The sequence below is a fragment of the Pipistrellus hanaki genome, assembly GCF_964339955.1.
Source record: "Pipistrellus hanaki genome assembly, chromosome: 4".
Taxonomy (NCBI): Eukaryota; Metazoa; Chordata; class Mammalia; order Chiroptera; family Vespertilionidae; genus Pipistrellus; species Pipistrellus hanaki.
The window spans coordinates 78111847-78126142 of NC_140506.1; the positions used below are offsets into that span (position 1 = coordinate 78111847).

At 43.8% G+C, this 14296-nt stretch overlaps 2 protein-coding genes and 1 long non-coding RNA gene across 4 annotated transcripts in view; 2 read left to right on the forward strand and 1 right to left on the reverse strand.

Annotated features, from left to right (window-relative positions):
- LOC311620977 overlaps positions 1 to 9062 on the reverse strand; it is a 62237-nt gene extending 53175 nt beyond the window's left edge. Inside the window, exons 1-2 of the long non-coding RNA XR_014794774.1 lie at positions 8936 to 9062; positions 6746 to 6831 (exon numbers count right to left, since the gene is read on the reverse strand). This is a non-coding gene — a long non-coding RNA (uncharacterized lncRNA). The remainder of the gene's footprint in view (positions 1 to 6745; positions 6832 to 8935) is intronic.
- NUPR2 (nuclear protein 2, transcriptional regulator) lies at positions 3319 to 6592 on the forward strand. 2 transcript variants are annotated; one of them, XM_084880751.1, is made up of 2 exons: positions 3319 to 3679; positions 4504 to 6592. In XM_084880751.1, exons 1-2 carry the CDS (start codon positions 3383 to 3385, stop codon positions 4540 to 4542), a joined length of 336 nt encoding a protein of 111 aa, XP_084736877.1. In that variant the 5' UTR covers positions 3319 to 3382; the 3' UTR covers positions 4543 to 6592. The 2 variants fall into 2 exon arrangements, 1 of the variants encoding a protein (XP_084736877.1); XR_014794773.1 differs by having other exon boundaries at positions 3325 to 3814; positions 4504 to 6522.
- Positions 9063 to 9138: 76 nt separating the features above from the next.
- CHCHD2 (coiled-coil-helix-coiled-coil-helix domain containing 2) lies at positions 9139 to 13768 on the forward strand. The gene is made up of 4 exons (XM_084880750.1): positions 9139 to 9455; positions 11055 to 11304; positions 12287 to 12443; positions 13475 to 13768. The coding sequence occupies exons 1-4, from the start codon at positions 9406 to 9408 to the stop codon at positions 13483 to 13485; spliced, it is 468 nt and encodes a 155-aa protein (XP_084736876.1). The 5' UTR covers positions 9139 to 9405; the 3' UTR covers positions 13486 to 13768.
- The last annotated feature ends 528 nt before the right edge of the window (positions 13769 to 14296 follow it).

The following is a 14296-nucleotide window of genomic DNA, read 5'->3' on the forward strand; positions in this document are numbered from 1 at the left end:
AGCATGAGAATAGGTTTTAGTCCATTAGAGTGCAGAAAGCCGCTTGGTGGTGACTTGTTGGAGTTATAGTAGTTGGTTTGTTTTCTCATAATTAGTGTGTGTGTGTGGGTGGGGGGGGGGTTCTTAAAATGTTTTTTCTTTTTATACTTTATTCTTTTATTTTCTCCTCCTCTTCTTCCTTCTCTTCTTCTACTCCTCCTCCTCCTCCTTCTTTTTTTTTTTTTTCTTTTTCTATTTTCATCACTGATCCACTTCAGTGGGTACAGATCTCAGAGAATATTTTTTATTTTTTTAAGTCATCATGTATGATGACTTTGTAGCCATCTCCGCCAATGAGGAGTGCCATATTGCAACTACCTCATCCTCAATACCATTGGCAAGGGATCCTTTGCCAAGGTTAGGCTGATCTGTTACATTGTCACCAGTACCGAGGTGGCTGTGAAAGTTGTCACCTGGCAGGGTTCCTCTGATGTTCTTCAGGAGATTCATTCTCTTAAGAGATTAAATCATCCCAACATTACAAAGTTGTTTGAGGTCATTACCATCAGGACAAAGTCTATATTTTTATGGAACATGCTAGAGAAGGAACCTTATTTGATTATTTAGAGAACTGTGGCCCCATAATAGAGAAAAAAGTCTAAGCCATGTTCCGGCAATTATTTTTTTTTAAATATATTTTATTGATTTTTTACAGAGAAGAAGGGAGAGAGATAGAGAGCTAGAAACATCGATGAGAGAGAAACATTGACCAGCTGCCTCTTGCACACCCCCTATCGGGGAAGTGCCCGCAACCAATGTACATGCCCTTGACCTGAATCGAACCTGGGACCCTTCAGTCCGCAGACCGACGCTCTACCACTGAGCCAAACCGGCTTCGGCTATGTTCCGGCAATTATTATCAGCAGCCCAGTATTGCCATCAGAGACACATCGTACTTTGGGATCTGAAGCTGGAGAACATTTTTCTAGAAGGTGAGATGAGTGTTAAATTAGCAAACTTTGGCTTCAGTAGGAAATTTACAGAAGAGAAACTGAGTACATTCTGTGGCACCGTCTCCTATATGGCCCCAGAGATCTTGCAGCTCAAATGCTATGAGGGCCCAAACATGGACATCTGGAACATGGAGGTAGCACTCTACAGGATGGTGACAGGGGAACTTCTATTTTTGTGTGGGGAAATTTTGAAGAAGTTAAGAAGATCTTAAGTGGGCACTTCTTTATACCATACTTCCTGTCTCTGGAATGTCAAAGACTTTTACAAAACTTAATAATGCTCAACCTCAGCCAAAGACGAACAATGAAAGATATAGTGCAAGACCAATGAGTCAACATTGGCCAGTCAGAGGAACTGAGGCCATACTTCGAGGCACCCTGGGTTGACTTAGACCCACAAGTAGTCCAAATAATGAAGAACATGGGATATGAATAGCATGAGATACAGGAATCACTCACAGGAAGGATATATAATTTATATAATATGGCCGGGACTGGTTTGGCTCAGTGGATAGAGCGTTGGCCTGCGGACTGAAAGGTCCCAGGTTCGATTCCGGTCAAGGGCATGTACCTTGGTTGCGGGCACATCCCCAGTAGGGGGTGTGCAAGAGGCAGCTGATCGATGATTCTCTCTCATCCATGTTTCTAACTCTCTATCCCTCTCTCTTCCTCTCTGTGAAAAATCAATAAAATATATATTTTTTTAAAAAATTATATAATACTAATTAGCATGAAAACCCCAAGATCAGGGTAAGGCCCTGCGCCTCCCGAGACCCCAACATTAGTCTTTCCCCAGTGCAGGAATTTCAGACATCAGGGCAGAATAGCGGAGACCCTGGGACTCCACCACTCAGCCTAGAGTCAATGATGCCCACTCCCCCAGGAAGCCTGGGAGGACCACCGCTCCCCCAGGCAGCATGCAAGCGAGGATGGCCATTCCCCCAGACTAGAAGGAAGGATGACCACCCAGCCAGCGTGGAAGGGATGAATTCCATTCCCTAGACCAGGGGTCTTCAAACTACGGCCCGTGGGCCACATGCAGCCCCCAGGGGAGTCTGATCCTGCCCGCCAGGTTTTTTGGGCAGTGAGCACAGCCAAGGTGTTACAGTAGGAATTAGTAGTTCATATAGTCCGGCCCTCCAGCTCTCTGAGGGACCGTGATCTGGCCCCCACTTTAAAAAGTTTGAGGACCCCTGCCCTAGACAGTGTGGAAGGAAGGACCACACAACCTCCCTATGCAGCCTGGAATCAAGGATTGCCACCCTGAGCCCACTCGGCCAACATGACCCTGGGAGCTCCCCCTCCACCCACAGCAGCAGCAGCAGCATTGGTGGAGCCCCAGAGGGGACAACCAATGAAAACTGGCTTCAAGCTAGGCAGTAAGATGATGGACTCCAGCCTCTTCCTCTGGCCACAGCCAGGGCCCACAGGAGATGGCTTGGGGGTTCTTAGGTTTTTCTTAAGATTCCTGTGCTGTAAGTCGTCCACTGACAAGCAGCATCTCAAAAGAACAAGAGTGAAGTCAATATAATTTTTCACAATAGTGGACAGCTAAAGCATGACCACAGTCAAAGATGCTGGGGCAATCAAGCAGTACTTTCTGCATTTTAAATGTTGAACTTTGAAGATGCTGAGCTCCAGAGAGACAGGCCATGTGGTGTGAGAGATGAGACAGAAGCTGGATGCAAACAGCAAAGCCAGAAATACATGCTTTTGGATTGACCATGGAGGTGTGCTAAATGAGAGGCATTCTATGCATGGGATTCACATCAGGACAGTATTGGCATCTCCATGGCCTTCAGAAGCATCTTATCCGGAATACCTTGAGCTTAGAAGACTGCCTGGAGCCCCCTGGGGTCAAGAGAAGCTGTCCTCCCTATGAGTCCGCCTCTTGGCCAGACCTGAATGAAAATTTCAGAGACCAGAACTGTTTTTCCTGGGGCCATCCTCCCTCCCCTGCTCTCCTTTGCTCCTATGTTTATCGGGGTTCTTATTAAAGTATTTAGCTCTCTCAAGTTTCATAATAAACTTGATGCTCCAAAGAAAAAAAGATGTCACCAGGGTTGGTTCCTCCTGAGGCCTTTCTCAGTGGCTTGCAGATGACCACCTTCTTGCTCTGTCCTCATATGGCCTTTTCTCTGTGCATTTTTGATCAACATAAAGGAAGTGCAGGATCGGATTTTGCCAACTGACCGTCTTCAACGGGCACACAGACAGAGGCGAGAAAGGGGTCATAGGTTGACCCAGCTGGAAGCCTGAGACTTCCCGCAGGAAACACGCCCAGCTCTGTGACATCTGCCTAGACCCCGCCCCCTTCAGGCGGAGCCAATCGCAGCGCGGGGCGGGGCCTCCAAAGGCGCGTGTGCGCCGGCTGGGGGCCAGCCGGCGCGATGGACCTGGCCCTTCCCAACGCCCCGAGTCTGGCGCCGCCGCTGCCGCTGCCAGCCGAGGTGAGCTCCGAGGAGGAGCTCTCTGACTGCCTCGATTACTACTACCTGCGCGACTTCCCGGCCGGTGGGGCCGGACACAGCAAGGGCCGCACGCAGCGCGAGCGGGAACTGCGCACCAACTGGCCGGTGCCTGGCGGCCACGAGCGCAAAATCGCACAGAAGCTCCTCAACGGCCAGCGCAAGCGGCGCCAGCGCAAGCTGCAGCCCCGGCCGCGCACCCGGCTCTCCTGCGCGTCGGTGCGTACCGGCCACGCCGTTAGGGCCCGGGGAGCCCCGTGAGCGCGATCGCCGCGGGCCGCCTCCTTGGTCCCCTACGACTTGACCTGGGCAGAGTGGGCCCTTCGGAAGCGGCACCGCCTTAGCGAGTCGCAGGTTACCCGTTTGGCCCACAGCTTATCTCCTGACTGCAGTTGGAATGGTGGAAGGGGCTAGGGAAGGTAGAAAACATTTTTTTTTTAAAAATACAAGTGAGCCGAAACCGGTTTGGCTCAGTGGTAGAGCGTCGGTCTGCGGACTGAAAGGTCCCAGGTTCCATTCCGGTCAAGGGCATGTACATTGGTTGCGGGCACATCCCCAGTGGGGGGTGTGCAGGAGGCAGCTGATCGACGTTTCTTTCTCATTGATGTTTCTCTCTATCCCTCTCTTCTTCTCTGTAAAAAATCAATAAAATATATTTTTTAAAAATACAAGTGAAGCCAAAACCGGTTTGGCTCAGTGAATAAAGCGTCGGCCTGCGGACTGAAAGGTCCCAGGTTTGATTCTGGTCAAGGGCATATACCTTGGTTGCTGGCACATTCCCAGTGGGGGGTGTGCAAGAGGCAGCTGAAAGAGGCAGCTGATTGATGATTCTCTCTCATTGATGTTTCTAACTCTCTATCCCTCTCTCTTCCTCTATGTAAAAAATCAATAAAAATATATATTAAAAAAAAATACAAGTGAAGAGGGGGGGAGAATAAAAAAAAAAAAGGAAAAAAAAATACAAGTGAGGGGTTTACTTTTAGTGCTGATGCTCGGACCAAAGAAAATAACTGATTTTTGTTTTTTGTCTGATTTTTCTACAGGATACCGAAGGACCTGATAAAAAAAAGTCTTTTCTTTGACTCCAGCTGTAACGGTGGACTTAAGAGGGAGAGAATCCATGTTGGTCAACAGAATTTGGTTTTGGCATCGCTTAAGTTTACTACTTCAACGGCCAGACTCTGGTTGTTAATTAAGTAACATCCAAGTGGGTATGGCTTTTTAGGGTTTTTAATTAAAAAGAGAGCAGCAGCAAGAGTGGCATTTTAACTTCTAGTTTTTTGGGTTTTGTTTTTTTTAGTTTTAAGTATACAAATATTTGCATTCTTCTTCCTAAAGAAAAGGTCACAAAGATAAATGGGGGGAGGAGAACAAAGAGGAATTTGTACAAGATTTCAGCTCAAGTGTGCAGGTTTAATATTTGTTTTCCAAGAAAAAGAGTACTTTAAATTGTAACAGTGTCTGTTGAACCTAGTTGCTAGGTTCCCTGCACTTCACATTTCACAACAATCCATTTTATAGAGGGGATTCTTGAGGCCCAGACAGCTCACATGTCCTTCCAGAGGTTGCACAGCTGGTTAGAAAGAAGATGAGCATAACAGATACTTTTGTAAAGCATTCACTCTTTCCAGCATCACACTTTCCTCAACTGTAAACAATGTTATGTGGTTCAGAAACAACCACAAACCTCCATGTCCAAGGATAAAAGTTGAATTTTAGCTTTAAAATTATACAGAATATGGTCAGGTAGCTTTCCTTTATCTTCACAGTGCATTCATTCAGCCCTTGGCATCTAGTGATGAGTCATGGTTAGGAGAGAAAGGTGTGTACTGGAAGGAGCAAGCTGACTATTAATCCTAGCTGTGATCATCACTCTAGCAGTCAGCAAACTTCTGAGTGGCAACTACTTTCAAGTTCCACCAAGTCTCAGGTTTCTCATTTGTAAAATGGGAATAATATTGGATTATCTTGCCAAACTGGATTTTAGATAGGATATATGAAACATCTGACACAGTTAAGGGCCTGACACATATTAGATGCTCAATAGTAACTACTTTTAAGTTTACAGAATGCAATCCTTCCCCTCTGGTTACAAAGTCTTGATTATTTTACTCACTACATGCTTTTATTTTTTAAAAATATATTTTATTGACTTCTTACAGAGAGGAAGGGAGAGGGATAGAGTTAGAAATACCGATGAGAGAGAAACATCGATCAGCTGCCTCCTGCACACCTACTACTGGGGATATGCCCACAACCAAGGTACATGCCTTTGACCAGAATTGAACCTGGGACCTTTCGCTCTATCCCCTGGGCCAAACCGGTCAGAGCCACTACATGCTTTTAAATATCTCCTCCAACATCAGGCAGTGTGTTATGGTAGGAATCACTTTGGAGTTAAACTATACTGACTCAGTCAAGTTGCTTCAACTCTAGATTAATCTACCAGAAGACCATTTTAATCATGTATAATAAAACCCTCAATCTTATAGGATAAAAAGCCTAGATTTCTTATATTGTGCAGGAAATCATCTATTGGATTTTCTTAAATTTTGACACAACTTCCAAAAAAACTGATTCTTGGTACAGGTCTTCTGTCCTCTATACTCACTATAATTCTTCATTTGAATCTGTGCTGTCGTATTTAGAATACTGTTTTCCCCTTTACAGTTTTAATCTTGAAACTAATTCCACCTATAATTATTTAAATGCCACTTTCTTCCTGAAGCCTTTACACTGAATGTCCATTCTTTGAAATCCTATAGAACTTCACATAAGCATCACTTAATTTCTTCATATAATATTTTCTGTTTTTTAGTGGTTAAAAATTATTCATCTCTTTTTTTGTCTGATATGTGCAAAGCATATGTGCATGTCTTAGTTATAAAAAACAACCACTACATTTAGAGTATAAGAACCTTAATGTTTCAAACATTTCAGTTCCTATACAATTTCTGCTGTAAAGTACAGCATACTCAGACAGATATAAGCCATGTTAAAGCAACACTCTAATGTATGTTAACTAGATTCTGCTCATTTTAGATACTAGAATATTTACAATTTAAATATAGTAATTGTAGAAATGTGTGTTATTTATTTATTGCTGTATAATAAATTACTCTAAAACCTAGTGGCTTAAAAGAACAAATACTATCTCAGTTTCTGTGGGCCAAGGATTCAAAGTAGCTTAACTGGGTGGTTCTAGCTCAGCATCTCATGAGGTTGCAGTCAAGCTGTTGGCTGAGACCAGTCATGAGAAGGTTGCTTCCAAGGTGGCTTACTCACGTGGCTGCTGGCAGGCCTCCCTTCCTTGCCACATGACACTGAGTGACCTCATGATGTGACAGCTGGCTTTCCTCAGAGTAAGTGATCTGAAAAAGTGAACAAGGAGGAAGCCACAGTACCTTTTAAGACCTAGTACTCTTCCAAGTTGCACATCATCATTTTTGTTTTTTTCTATCCATTCAAAGTGAGTCATTAAATCCAGCTCACACTCAAGGAGAGAGGGATCAGGCTCCACTTTTTGAAAGGACTGTTCATTTGTGGGCATTTAAACCACCATGGTATGTTTACTTTAAGTATGTCCACTTAAGAAAAGTTGGAAAATATGGACACACACACAAAAAAGGAAGCACTACTCAAAGGATAATGCCATTCCTTGGGTGTATATAATGCCAGTCTTTAAAATACATTTTCTCAAAATATAAACATACTATGTGTTCTATTTTGTAGACTGCTCTTTCATTTGAATTTCTCTCATACATGACTCGATTTTTTTTTTGTTTTTCATGATTAATTCTTCATTCCTAGACATGGAATTTCTGGAACAGGATTTGTACAGTTTTAAAACTTCTGTTATCACTCAGCCAGTGTGGCTCAGTGGTTGAGTGTTAACCTATGAACCAGGAGTCACGGTTTGATTCCTAGTCAGGGCATATGCCTGGATTGGGGGCTCAGAATGGGCTTTTGATGATTGCAGTAAAAATTCTACTCAAATTAAGTAGATAGCCGAAACCAGCTTGGCTCAGTGGATAGAGCATCAGCCTCCGTGCTAAAAGGTCCCAGGTTCGATTCTGGTCAAGGGCATGTACCTTGGTTGTGGGCACATCCCCAGTTGGGGGTGTGCAGGAGGCAGCTGATCAATGATTCTCTCTCATCGATGTTTCTAACTCTCTATCTCTCTCTCTTCCTCTGTAAAAAATCAATAAAAATATATATATATTTTTTAAATTAAGTAGATAACAGAAGTTTTATTTTTTAAATATATTTTTGTTGATTTCAAAGAAGGAGAGAAACATACATGAGAGAGGATCATTGATTGTCTGCCTCTTGCATGGCCCCTACTGGGGACCAAGCCCAAAACCCAGGTATGTGCCCTTGGACAAAATCAAACCCTTTAGTCCACAGGCCGATGCTCTATCCACTGAGCCAAACCAATAGGGCCAAAGTCTTATCATTTAGAAAGCATTAATTTCTTTAAGAAGTCCTATGAAAATAAAACTTTATCCTTGGATTCCACAAACACCCTGCTGTTGCTGGAAAGGTTGTGTTAAACTCTGCTACCTGTGGAAGGGGGGAAATTTCTGATGGGTATCCAAGAAGAAATGGAGGTTCCACCTCTGTTTTCTTGCCTCCATAAATTCCACCCCATCCCCAAGGACGTTCCCATGAAGCCTCCATGAAATGCCAGTAGTCAACTTTTCCCCCACTGCAGAGGCTCTAAAATGTTATTGTTAAAAACATTTCACACCAACTATTGCTACAGCACAGGCCCTAGGGGCCTTTGCAATTGCTGCTCCCTCTGCCAGGAATGGTTTTACCCTTGGTAAGAACTGGCTTGCTTCCCCACTTCAAGGGCTGTGGTTCAAATGCTGCCTCTTCAAGGAATCCTGTCCTCTTCAGCATACATATCTCTGTCTCCCTTACCCCGCCTTTGCTTCCTACCACCATCACCTGATCTACTCGGGCGCTGGCTTCTCTCCTCCCTGAATTTAAACTAAGGAAGGTGTAGTCTTGTTTTATTTGGTGCTGTCTCAAACTAGCTGGCACTTGTAGATCAGAACATTTTTATCAGTGACTACTACCTCAGTTGTAGGCACAAATTCTATAAGATATACGAAATGGTTGAAAATGTATAGTAATACATACATGTACAAGCAGTATTCACTTGTACATGTATGAGCCAAAACCAGTTTGGCTCAGTGGATAAGAGAATTGGCCTGCGGACTGAAGGGTCCCAGGTTCGATTCCAGTCAAGGGCATGTGCCTTGGTTGCGGGCACATCCCCGTTAGGGGGTGTGCAAGAGGCAGCTGATCGATGTTTCTAACTCTCTATCCCTCTCTGTAAAAAAAACTAATATTTAAAAAAAAAAAAAAAAAGAAATACAAAAAGAACCGTTTCATCGACTCTTGTCTAAAGTTTTCAATTTCCCTCAGTTCATATTACATGCCCACACTGCCTCAAAGAATATTTACCTAAATAATTTAATGCTGAGAAGTGTTAAGTAACTTGCTCAAGGTCCAGTGGCAGTCCCCACAGAGGTCTGACTCACAAGGTTGGACTTGACGTACCACGTTAGCAATACACGTTTGAAGGAAGACGCCAAGGTCCTCGTGACGTACCCTCAACCTGCTACCGGCTCTGACTCACGCAAGGCCGGGACCGTAAAGTCTGCCACAAGCACTTCCGGTTTTCTAAACAGCTCCAGCGCCCAGCTCCCGACGCCCACCGCGCGCGACGAGACGTTGTCGCGTGGTCGCGCTCTCCCAGTGACCTTCAGGGCCCTCGGAAGACGTCAACAAACGGAAGGGCTCTGCTTGCGCGCTGATTGGTCGCGCGCTCCCAGCCCCGCCCCCTGTCTTCCGCTCTCTCGCACTCGGCAGAAGTCGCGGGGGTCTTCTAGGAGTTTCGCACTTGCAGACGCCGACCGGTTTATTCAGTGGCGATGCCGCGTGGAAGCCGAAGCCGCACGTCCCGCATGGCCCCTCCGGCCAGGTGAGGTCACCGCGGGTTTGGGGGGCGCTGCGGGTGCTGTGGGTGCTGTGACGCAGGGTGGCCGGGCGGAGGCCTAAGCTGCGTGAGGCCCGACTCCGCTGGTCGGCTAGAGGGTTGTAAATGGCGCCTGTGGCTGGATTTTTCCATTAGTGGCGAAGTTTCTAATTTCGAATGCCCATGAATTACTGCTTAAAATATTTCGTAGCTCGTTTTAAATAGCCAAGTTGTAAGAAGAAGTGGAAACGGGCTGAAACGTTCAAAATGGCAAAAAAAGGGTAGAAGAAAGGTAACAACCGGGGAAATGATCGAATTTCAAATCAGTGAATAATCTTTGAGAACCTACCATAAGCCTTTTAGGGTGTCGGCCTAATAGAGGGCACAGTCCTTAAGACCCTTACATGTACATGACGTTTTCTAATTTATAAAACGCTTTTAAAATGTACTGCCACTTACACCTCATGGTAACCCTAGAGATTGGTGTTACTGCTACTTTACAGGAATAAGGAAACAGCAGACTCGGAATAAATTACTTGTCCAAGGTCATGCCTCCAGGAAGTAGGAAAGCCAGAGCTTAGTTTTCCAATGGCCAATTCAGGACATTTACCACAGTCCCCATTGCTTCCCTGGATTGTGTTCATACAGTGTGCTAGGAGTGCTTCAAGGGGTTCGCTTGTGAAAAGAAACTTGTATTCAAAGGGCAGATAACCACATTTTAAAAAAATATATACTTTTTATTGGTTTCAGAGAGGAAGGGAGAGGGAGGAGAAGCATCAGGATGAGAGAGAATCATTGATCGGCTGCCTCCTAGCATGCCTCCTGCTGGGACTGAGCTGCAGTCCCGGCTATGTGCCCTGATGGGGAATCGAACTATGACCTCCTGGTTCATAGGTCGGTGCTCAACTGCTGAGCCATGCCACCTGGGCAGTAACCACTTTTTATAAAGTGAAATCATAAAGTTTTGACCTGGCCTTTCTTTGGAGGAAGAATCTAAAAATGGTTAGATTTATACGAAGATTTTACTGAAATAGTTGAAAGCATCCAAATGTCCTACAGATGGAAAACAGTTGAAATTAATTTTGGTATAACAGTTCAGGCAAGTCCCTTCATCCCTGGGCTTCAGAGTTCTAATCTGTAAAATGAAGGAATTTGACCAGATTATTTCCCCAGATGACAGTGTGCAGGTCTTCATTCAGATGTTACCAGCTCAGGGAGCCCTCCTTTGACTGTCCTTAAATTATGACATCCCACAACATGCTCCCCTCTCGATCCATATTTTTTCCTTAGCACTTGCGCTGAATTCTGTGAGAATATTTTAAACTGTTAATATTTTACAGTTTTTATGCAATACTGGAAAAACTGTGTTCTTTAAAGATGCTGTGGGCTTTGTGAATACATGGAAATGGTTGCAAAGAAGCAGGGAAAAATAGTTTAACTTGGTGGTTACAGCCTGAACAAAAGGTTCAAGAGACAAAATGTAACAAAATGGTTTAGGGAATTGTGTTTGGTAAAGTTTTCTTGTATGTATGTAGTATTACGGTGGTAGTTTCCAAACCTGGTTGGAAGTAGGAGCTGCATACTTTTTGTTCTTTACTTTCACAGCCGGGCACCTCCGATGAGAGCTGCCCCCAGGCCAGCACCAGCAGCTCACCCGCCGGCACCAGCTGCACCCTCTGCTGTTGGCGCACCCGCTGCTGCGCCCCGGCAGCCAGGTCTGATGGCCCAGATGGCGACCACTGCCGCCGGGGTGGCCGTGGGCTCTGCCGTGGGCCACACGCTGGGCCATGCCATCACCGGGGGCTTCAGTGGAGGAAGTAATGGGGAGCCCACAAGGCCCGACATCACCTACCAGGTAAGGTTTGGGCGGCGTTCCCTTCGGCGGTATATTGTATGAGGAAGCCCAGTTATTGGTAAGTTCCTTGTGTGTGAGAACTGTGTGTAAATTTAAAATCCACAATGCTGTTAACAAACAGAAAATGTTTTATCAAAAACCACACTTGACAGTTGGGTTAGTGCCTTCGGCCAGCATCAGTAAGTGCTGTACAAATTTTATTTTCCCCCAAGATGTAGAGCTCTAGTAGTTCAACCTGATTCACTGTAAAACAGCCATTTTTTTCTTATTTTAAATATTTTGTCTTGGTTACCCTGAACTAATTCAGTCTCAATCTTAGTTGTCTTTTTTATTTTTATTTTTATTTCCGAGAGGAAGGGAGAAAGGGAGAGAGAGAGATGGAAACATCAATAAGAAGAGAGAATCATTGATCGGCTGCCTCCTGCATCCCCCCTACTGGGATCAAGCCTATAACCCAGGCATGTGTCCTTGATCAGAATCGAACTCGGGACCCTTTAGTCCACAGGCTGATGCTCTATCCACTAAGGGCTCAATCTTAGTTTTCAAAAAAATCTCTTTGCTCTCTGATCTCTTACCTGACATTTGCCACTTGCCCCTCTTTCTGAGGTTTGTGAATTTTCTCCTCTGATGAGCATGAGTGTTACTCTGTTGTAATTCTGGTATACTTGAAACTCTCATTTACCTATTTTCCTATAGTGGTCCCATTTTTTTCCTCCATGAAACTTCTTTAAGTGCTCAGATAACCCTTTTGCTTTACTTGCATCTTTGTTCTTGGATCTTGCTGGTTATAACTGGAATTTTGCTAGAACTTATTTTCTGCCTTGAAAATACCTCACTTTCCATGTTATTAGCTGAAAACTTTAATTTGCAGCCAGGTTTAGTTCTGTTTCCCAGGTAACTTCAAAGACAGTGGATACTGCTCTTTGCTCAGGGGTAAGTCTGATTTCCTTTCTAAACGTTCCTGAATGTTATGCCTTTGCAGGAGCCCCAGGGAACGCAGGCATACCAGCAGCAACAGCAGCAGTTTGGCCCCTGCCACTATGAGATGAAACAGTTCTTGGAGTGTGCCCAGAACCAGGGTGACCTTAAGCTTTGTGAGGGTTTCAGCGAGGTGCTGAAACAATGCAAATTTGCAAATGGTAGGTGATATATCAATTCATGATTGAACTTGCATAAGCTTGGCTTCTTTAATGGTTGTGCTCCTAGATCCTCTAGAACTTAGGGAATCTGCATTTAACATTAAACTGGCAAATTAGAGGAGATTTTGTTAAAATTACTCTAAAGATAAGCTAACTTCTAACAAACTGATGCAGAGGGTTCTAATCATTATCTTAATCTTTCACCAGTTATGGGTATAGATTAGTTTGTCAGATTTTCAAGTGAGTTATTTAGACTTAAGGTTATGAATACAAAATTCTGTTTTTACCGAAGTCCAGGAATGCACATAAAGACTTATATTATTGGCATTCTGCGTGCCTTATTAGACAAGTTTATTAAGTCTCCCTCCCTCCCCCCAGAATTCTGCAATTTAGGCTTTCCGGAATGTCAATTTGTTTTCACATGATTTCCTTCTTTTTTTTTTTTTTTTTTTTTTTTTTAATATATTTTATTGATTTTGTACAGAGAGGAAGGGAGAGAGATAGTTAGAAACATCGATGAGAGAGAGTCATCGATCAGCTGCCTCTTGCACACCCCCTACTGGGGATATGCCCGCAACCAATGTACATGCCCTTGACCGGAATCGAACCCGGGACCCTTCAGTCCCCAAGCCGATGCTCTATCCATTGAGCCAAACCGGTCTCGGCCACATGATTTCCTTCTATCCACTAGGAATACACCATCTATTAAAACGTTTGTTTTCATTTCCCCCCTTCATTTTGTTAGGACATAAGGGAGAAGTTAATCCTTTCAGGTGGTTGAACTGTGCAAGTAAGAGATTGTATGTCCTAGTTTATCAGAATTCTTTGATGAAGCTACATCTAGTATCAAACTGGCTATATTTCTGCCTCAGGACTCTGTCCCCAGAAGCACATGTGCCCTCTCTTTTCTCAGTTGTGACAAATGTACAATGTTTTGTTGGTTATGGGATGCTTTCAGTAACTTATTAAAGAAACTCCGGGTGTTTTTTTTTCTCTCCTTCTAAATGTACCTTTTTTTCTTTTGTTTGCAGGATTAGCCTAATCAAGAAGGTCAAGTTGAAGAAATGGGAAATCATCTCTCATGTTTAAGTTAACCTAGTATAAAAATATAATTGATAGTGAAATATAAAACTACTAGTTAACTCTCCTATATCAATAATAGTTTCCTCACTTCAGAATTGCAGTAGAAGAGAGTGTGCTTACAGTGTAGAAGTTCATTAAGATAATAATTCAGTTTGGGGCTGAGCAGATGTTTGTGTGGCCTCCTTAAACCAGCTTTTGTGATGTTTGTAAATCAGTTACAATAAAGTGATTTTCTTCCGAAATGGTGTCTGATAAATGTAAGGTAATAAATTTTGGATATAGTATTGCATCCAGAATATACGTATTTTTCAGAACATAATTGTCTCAATACGTCTTTAAGTTTATCTAGTTTATAGCCTCTGGACATGAAATTAGCATCCACCCAGAGGGGCTGGTAAAGCTCCCTGAGAAACCTTTTTAGGGAAATAGATCAGAGATGAAAACCATTCTCTTGATACACACAGTTCCCCTATAATGTTTTCTGATTTAAGGCATTGTAGCTTCCTCTTCCTGAAAGATGCAGGTGAGCTGCAATTGACTTGAAATGGACTCAATTTGAGATGCACCGTTTTTGTTAACCAATGAAAAACCTCAACTGAAAATTTTACTCGAGAAGTTGATCTCCAAGTCTACATTATGCTCTTGCACTTTTTCAATTTTCAAATGTACCTTTCATCGATTGTGTTACTGGTTTCCCCCCTCTTAAGTTTTAGAGACCTCTTACTGCGGGGTGAGTTGTGGAATGAGTGAATTACTCGGTTGCTGCCCCG

What these genes read in the sequence shown, in the direction of transcription:
- NUPR2 (XM_084880751.1), top strand. Translation starts at nt 3,383, where the DNA reads ATGGACCTGGCCCTTCCCAACGCCCCGAGTCTGGCGCCGCCGCTGCCG. An exon ending in CCCGGCTCTCCTGCGCGTCG is followed by an intron (nt 3,680 to 4,503) that starts GTGCGTACCGGC and finishes ATTTTTCTACAG; the next exon opens with GATACCGAAGGACCTGATAA.
- CHCHD2 (XM_084880750.1), top strand. Translation starts at nt 9,406, where the DNA reads ATGCCGCGTGGAAGCCGAAGCCGCACGTCCCGCATGGCCCCTCCGGCC. An exon ending in CGCATGGCCCCTCCGGCCAG is followed by an intron (nt 9,456 to 11,054) that starts GTGAGGTCACCG and finishes TTACTTTCACAG; the next exon opens with CCGGGCACCTCCGATGAGAG. An exon ending in GGCCCGACATCACCTACCAG is followed by an intron (nt 11,305 to 12,286) that starts GTAAGGTTTGGG and finishes ATGCCTTTGCAG; the next exon opens with GAGCCCCAGGGAACGCAGGC.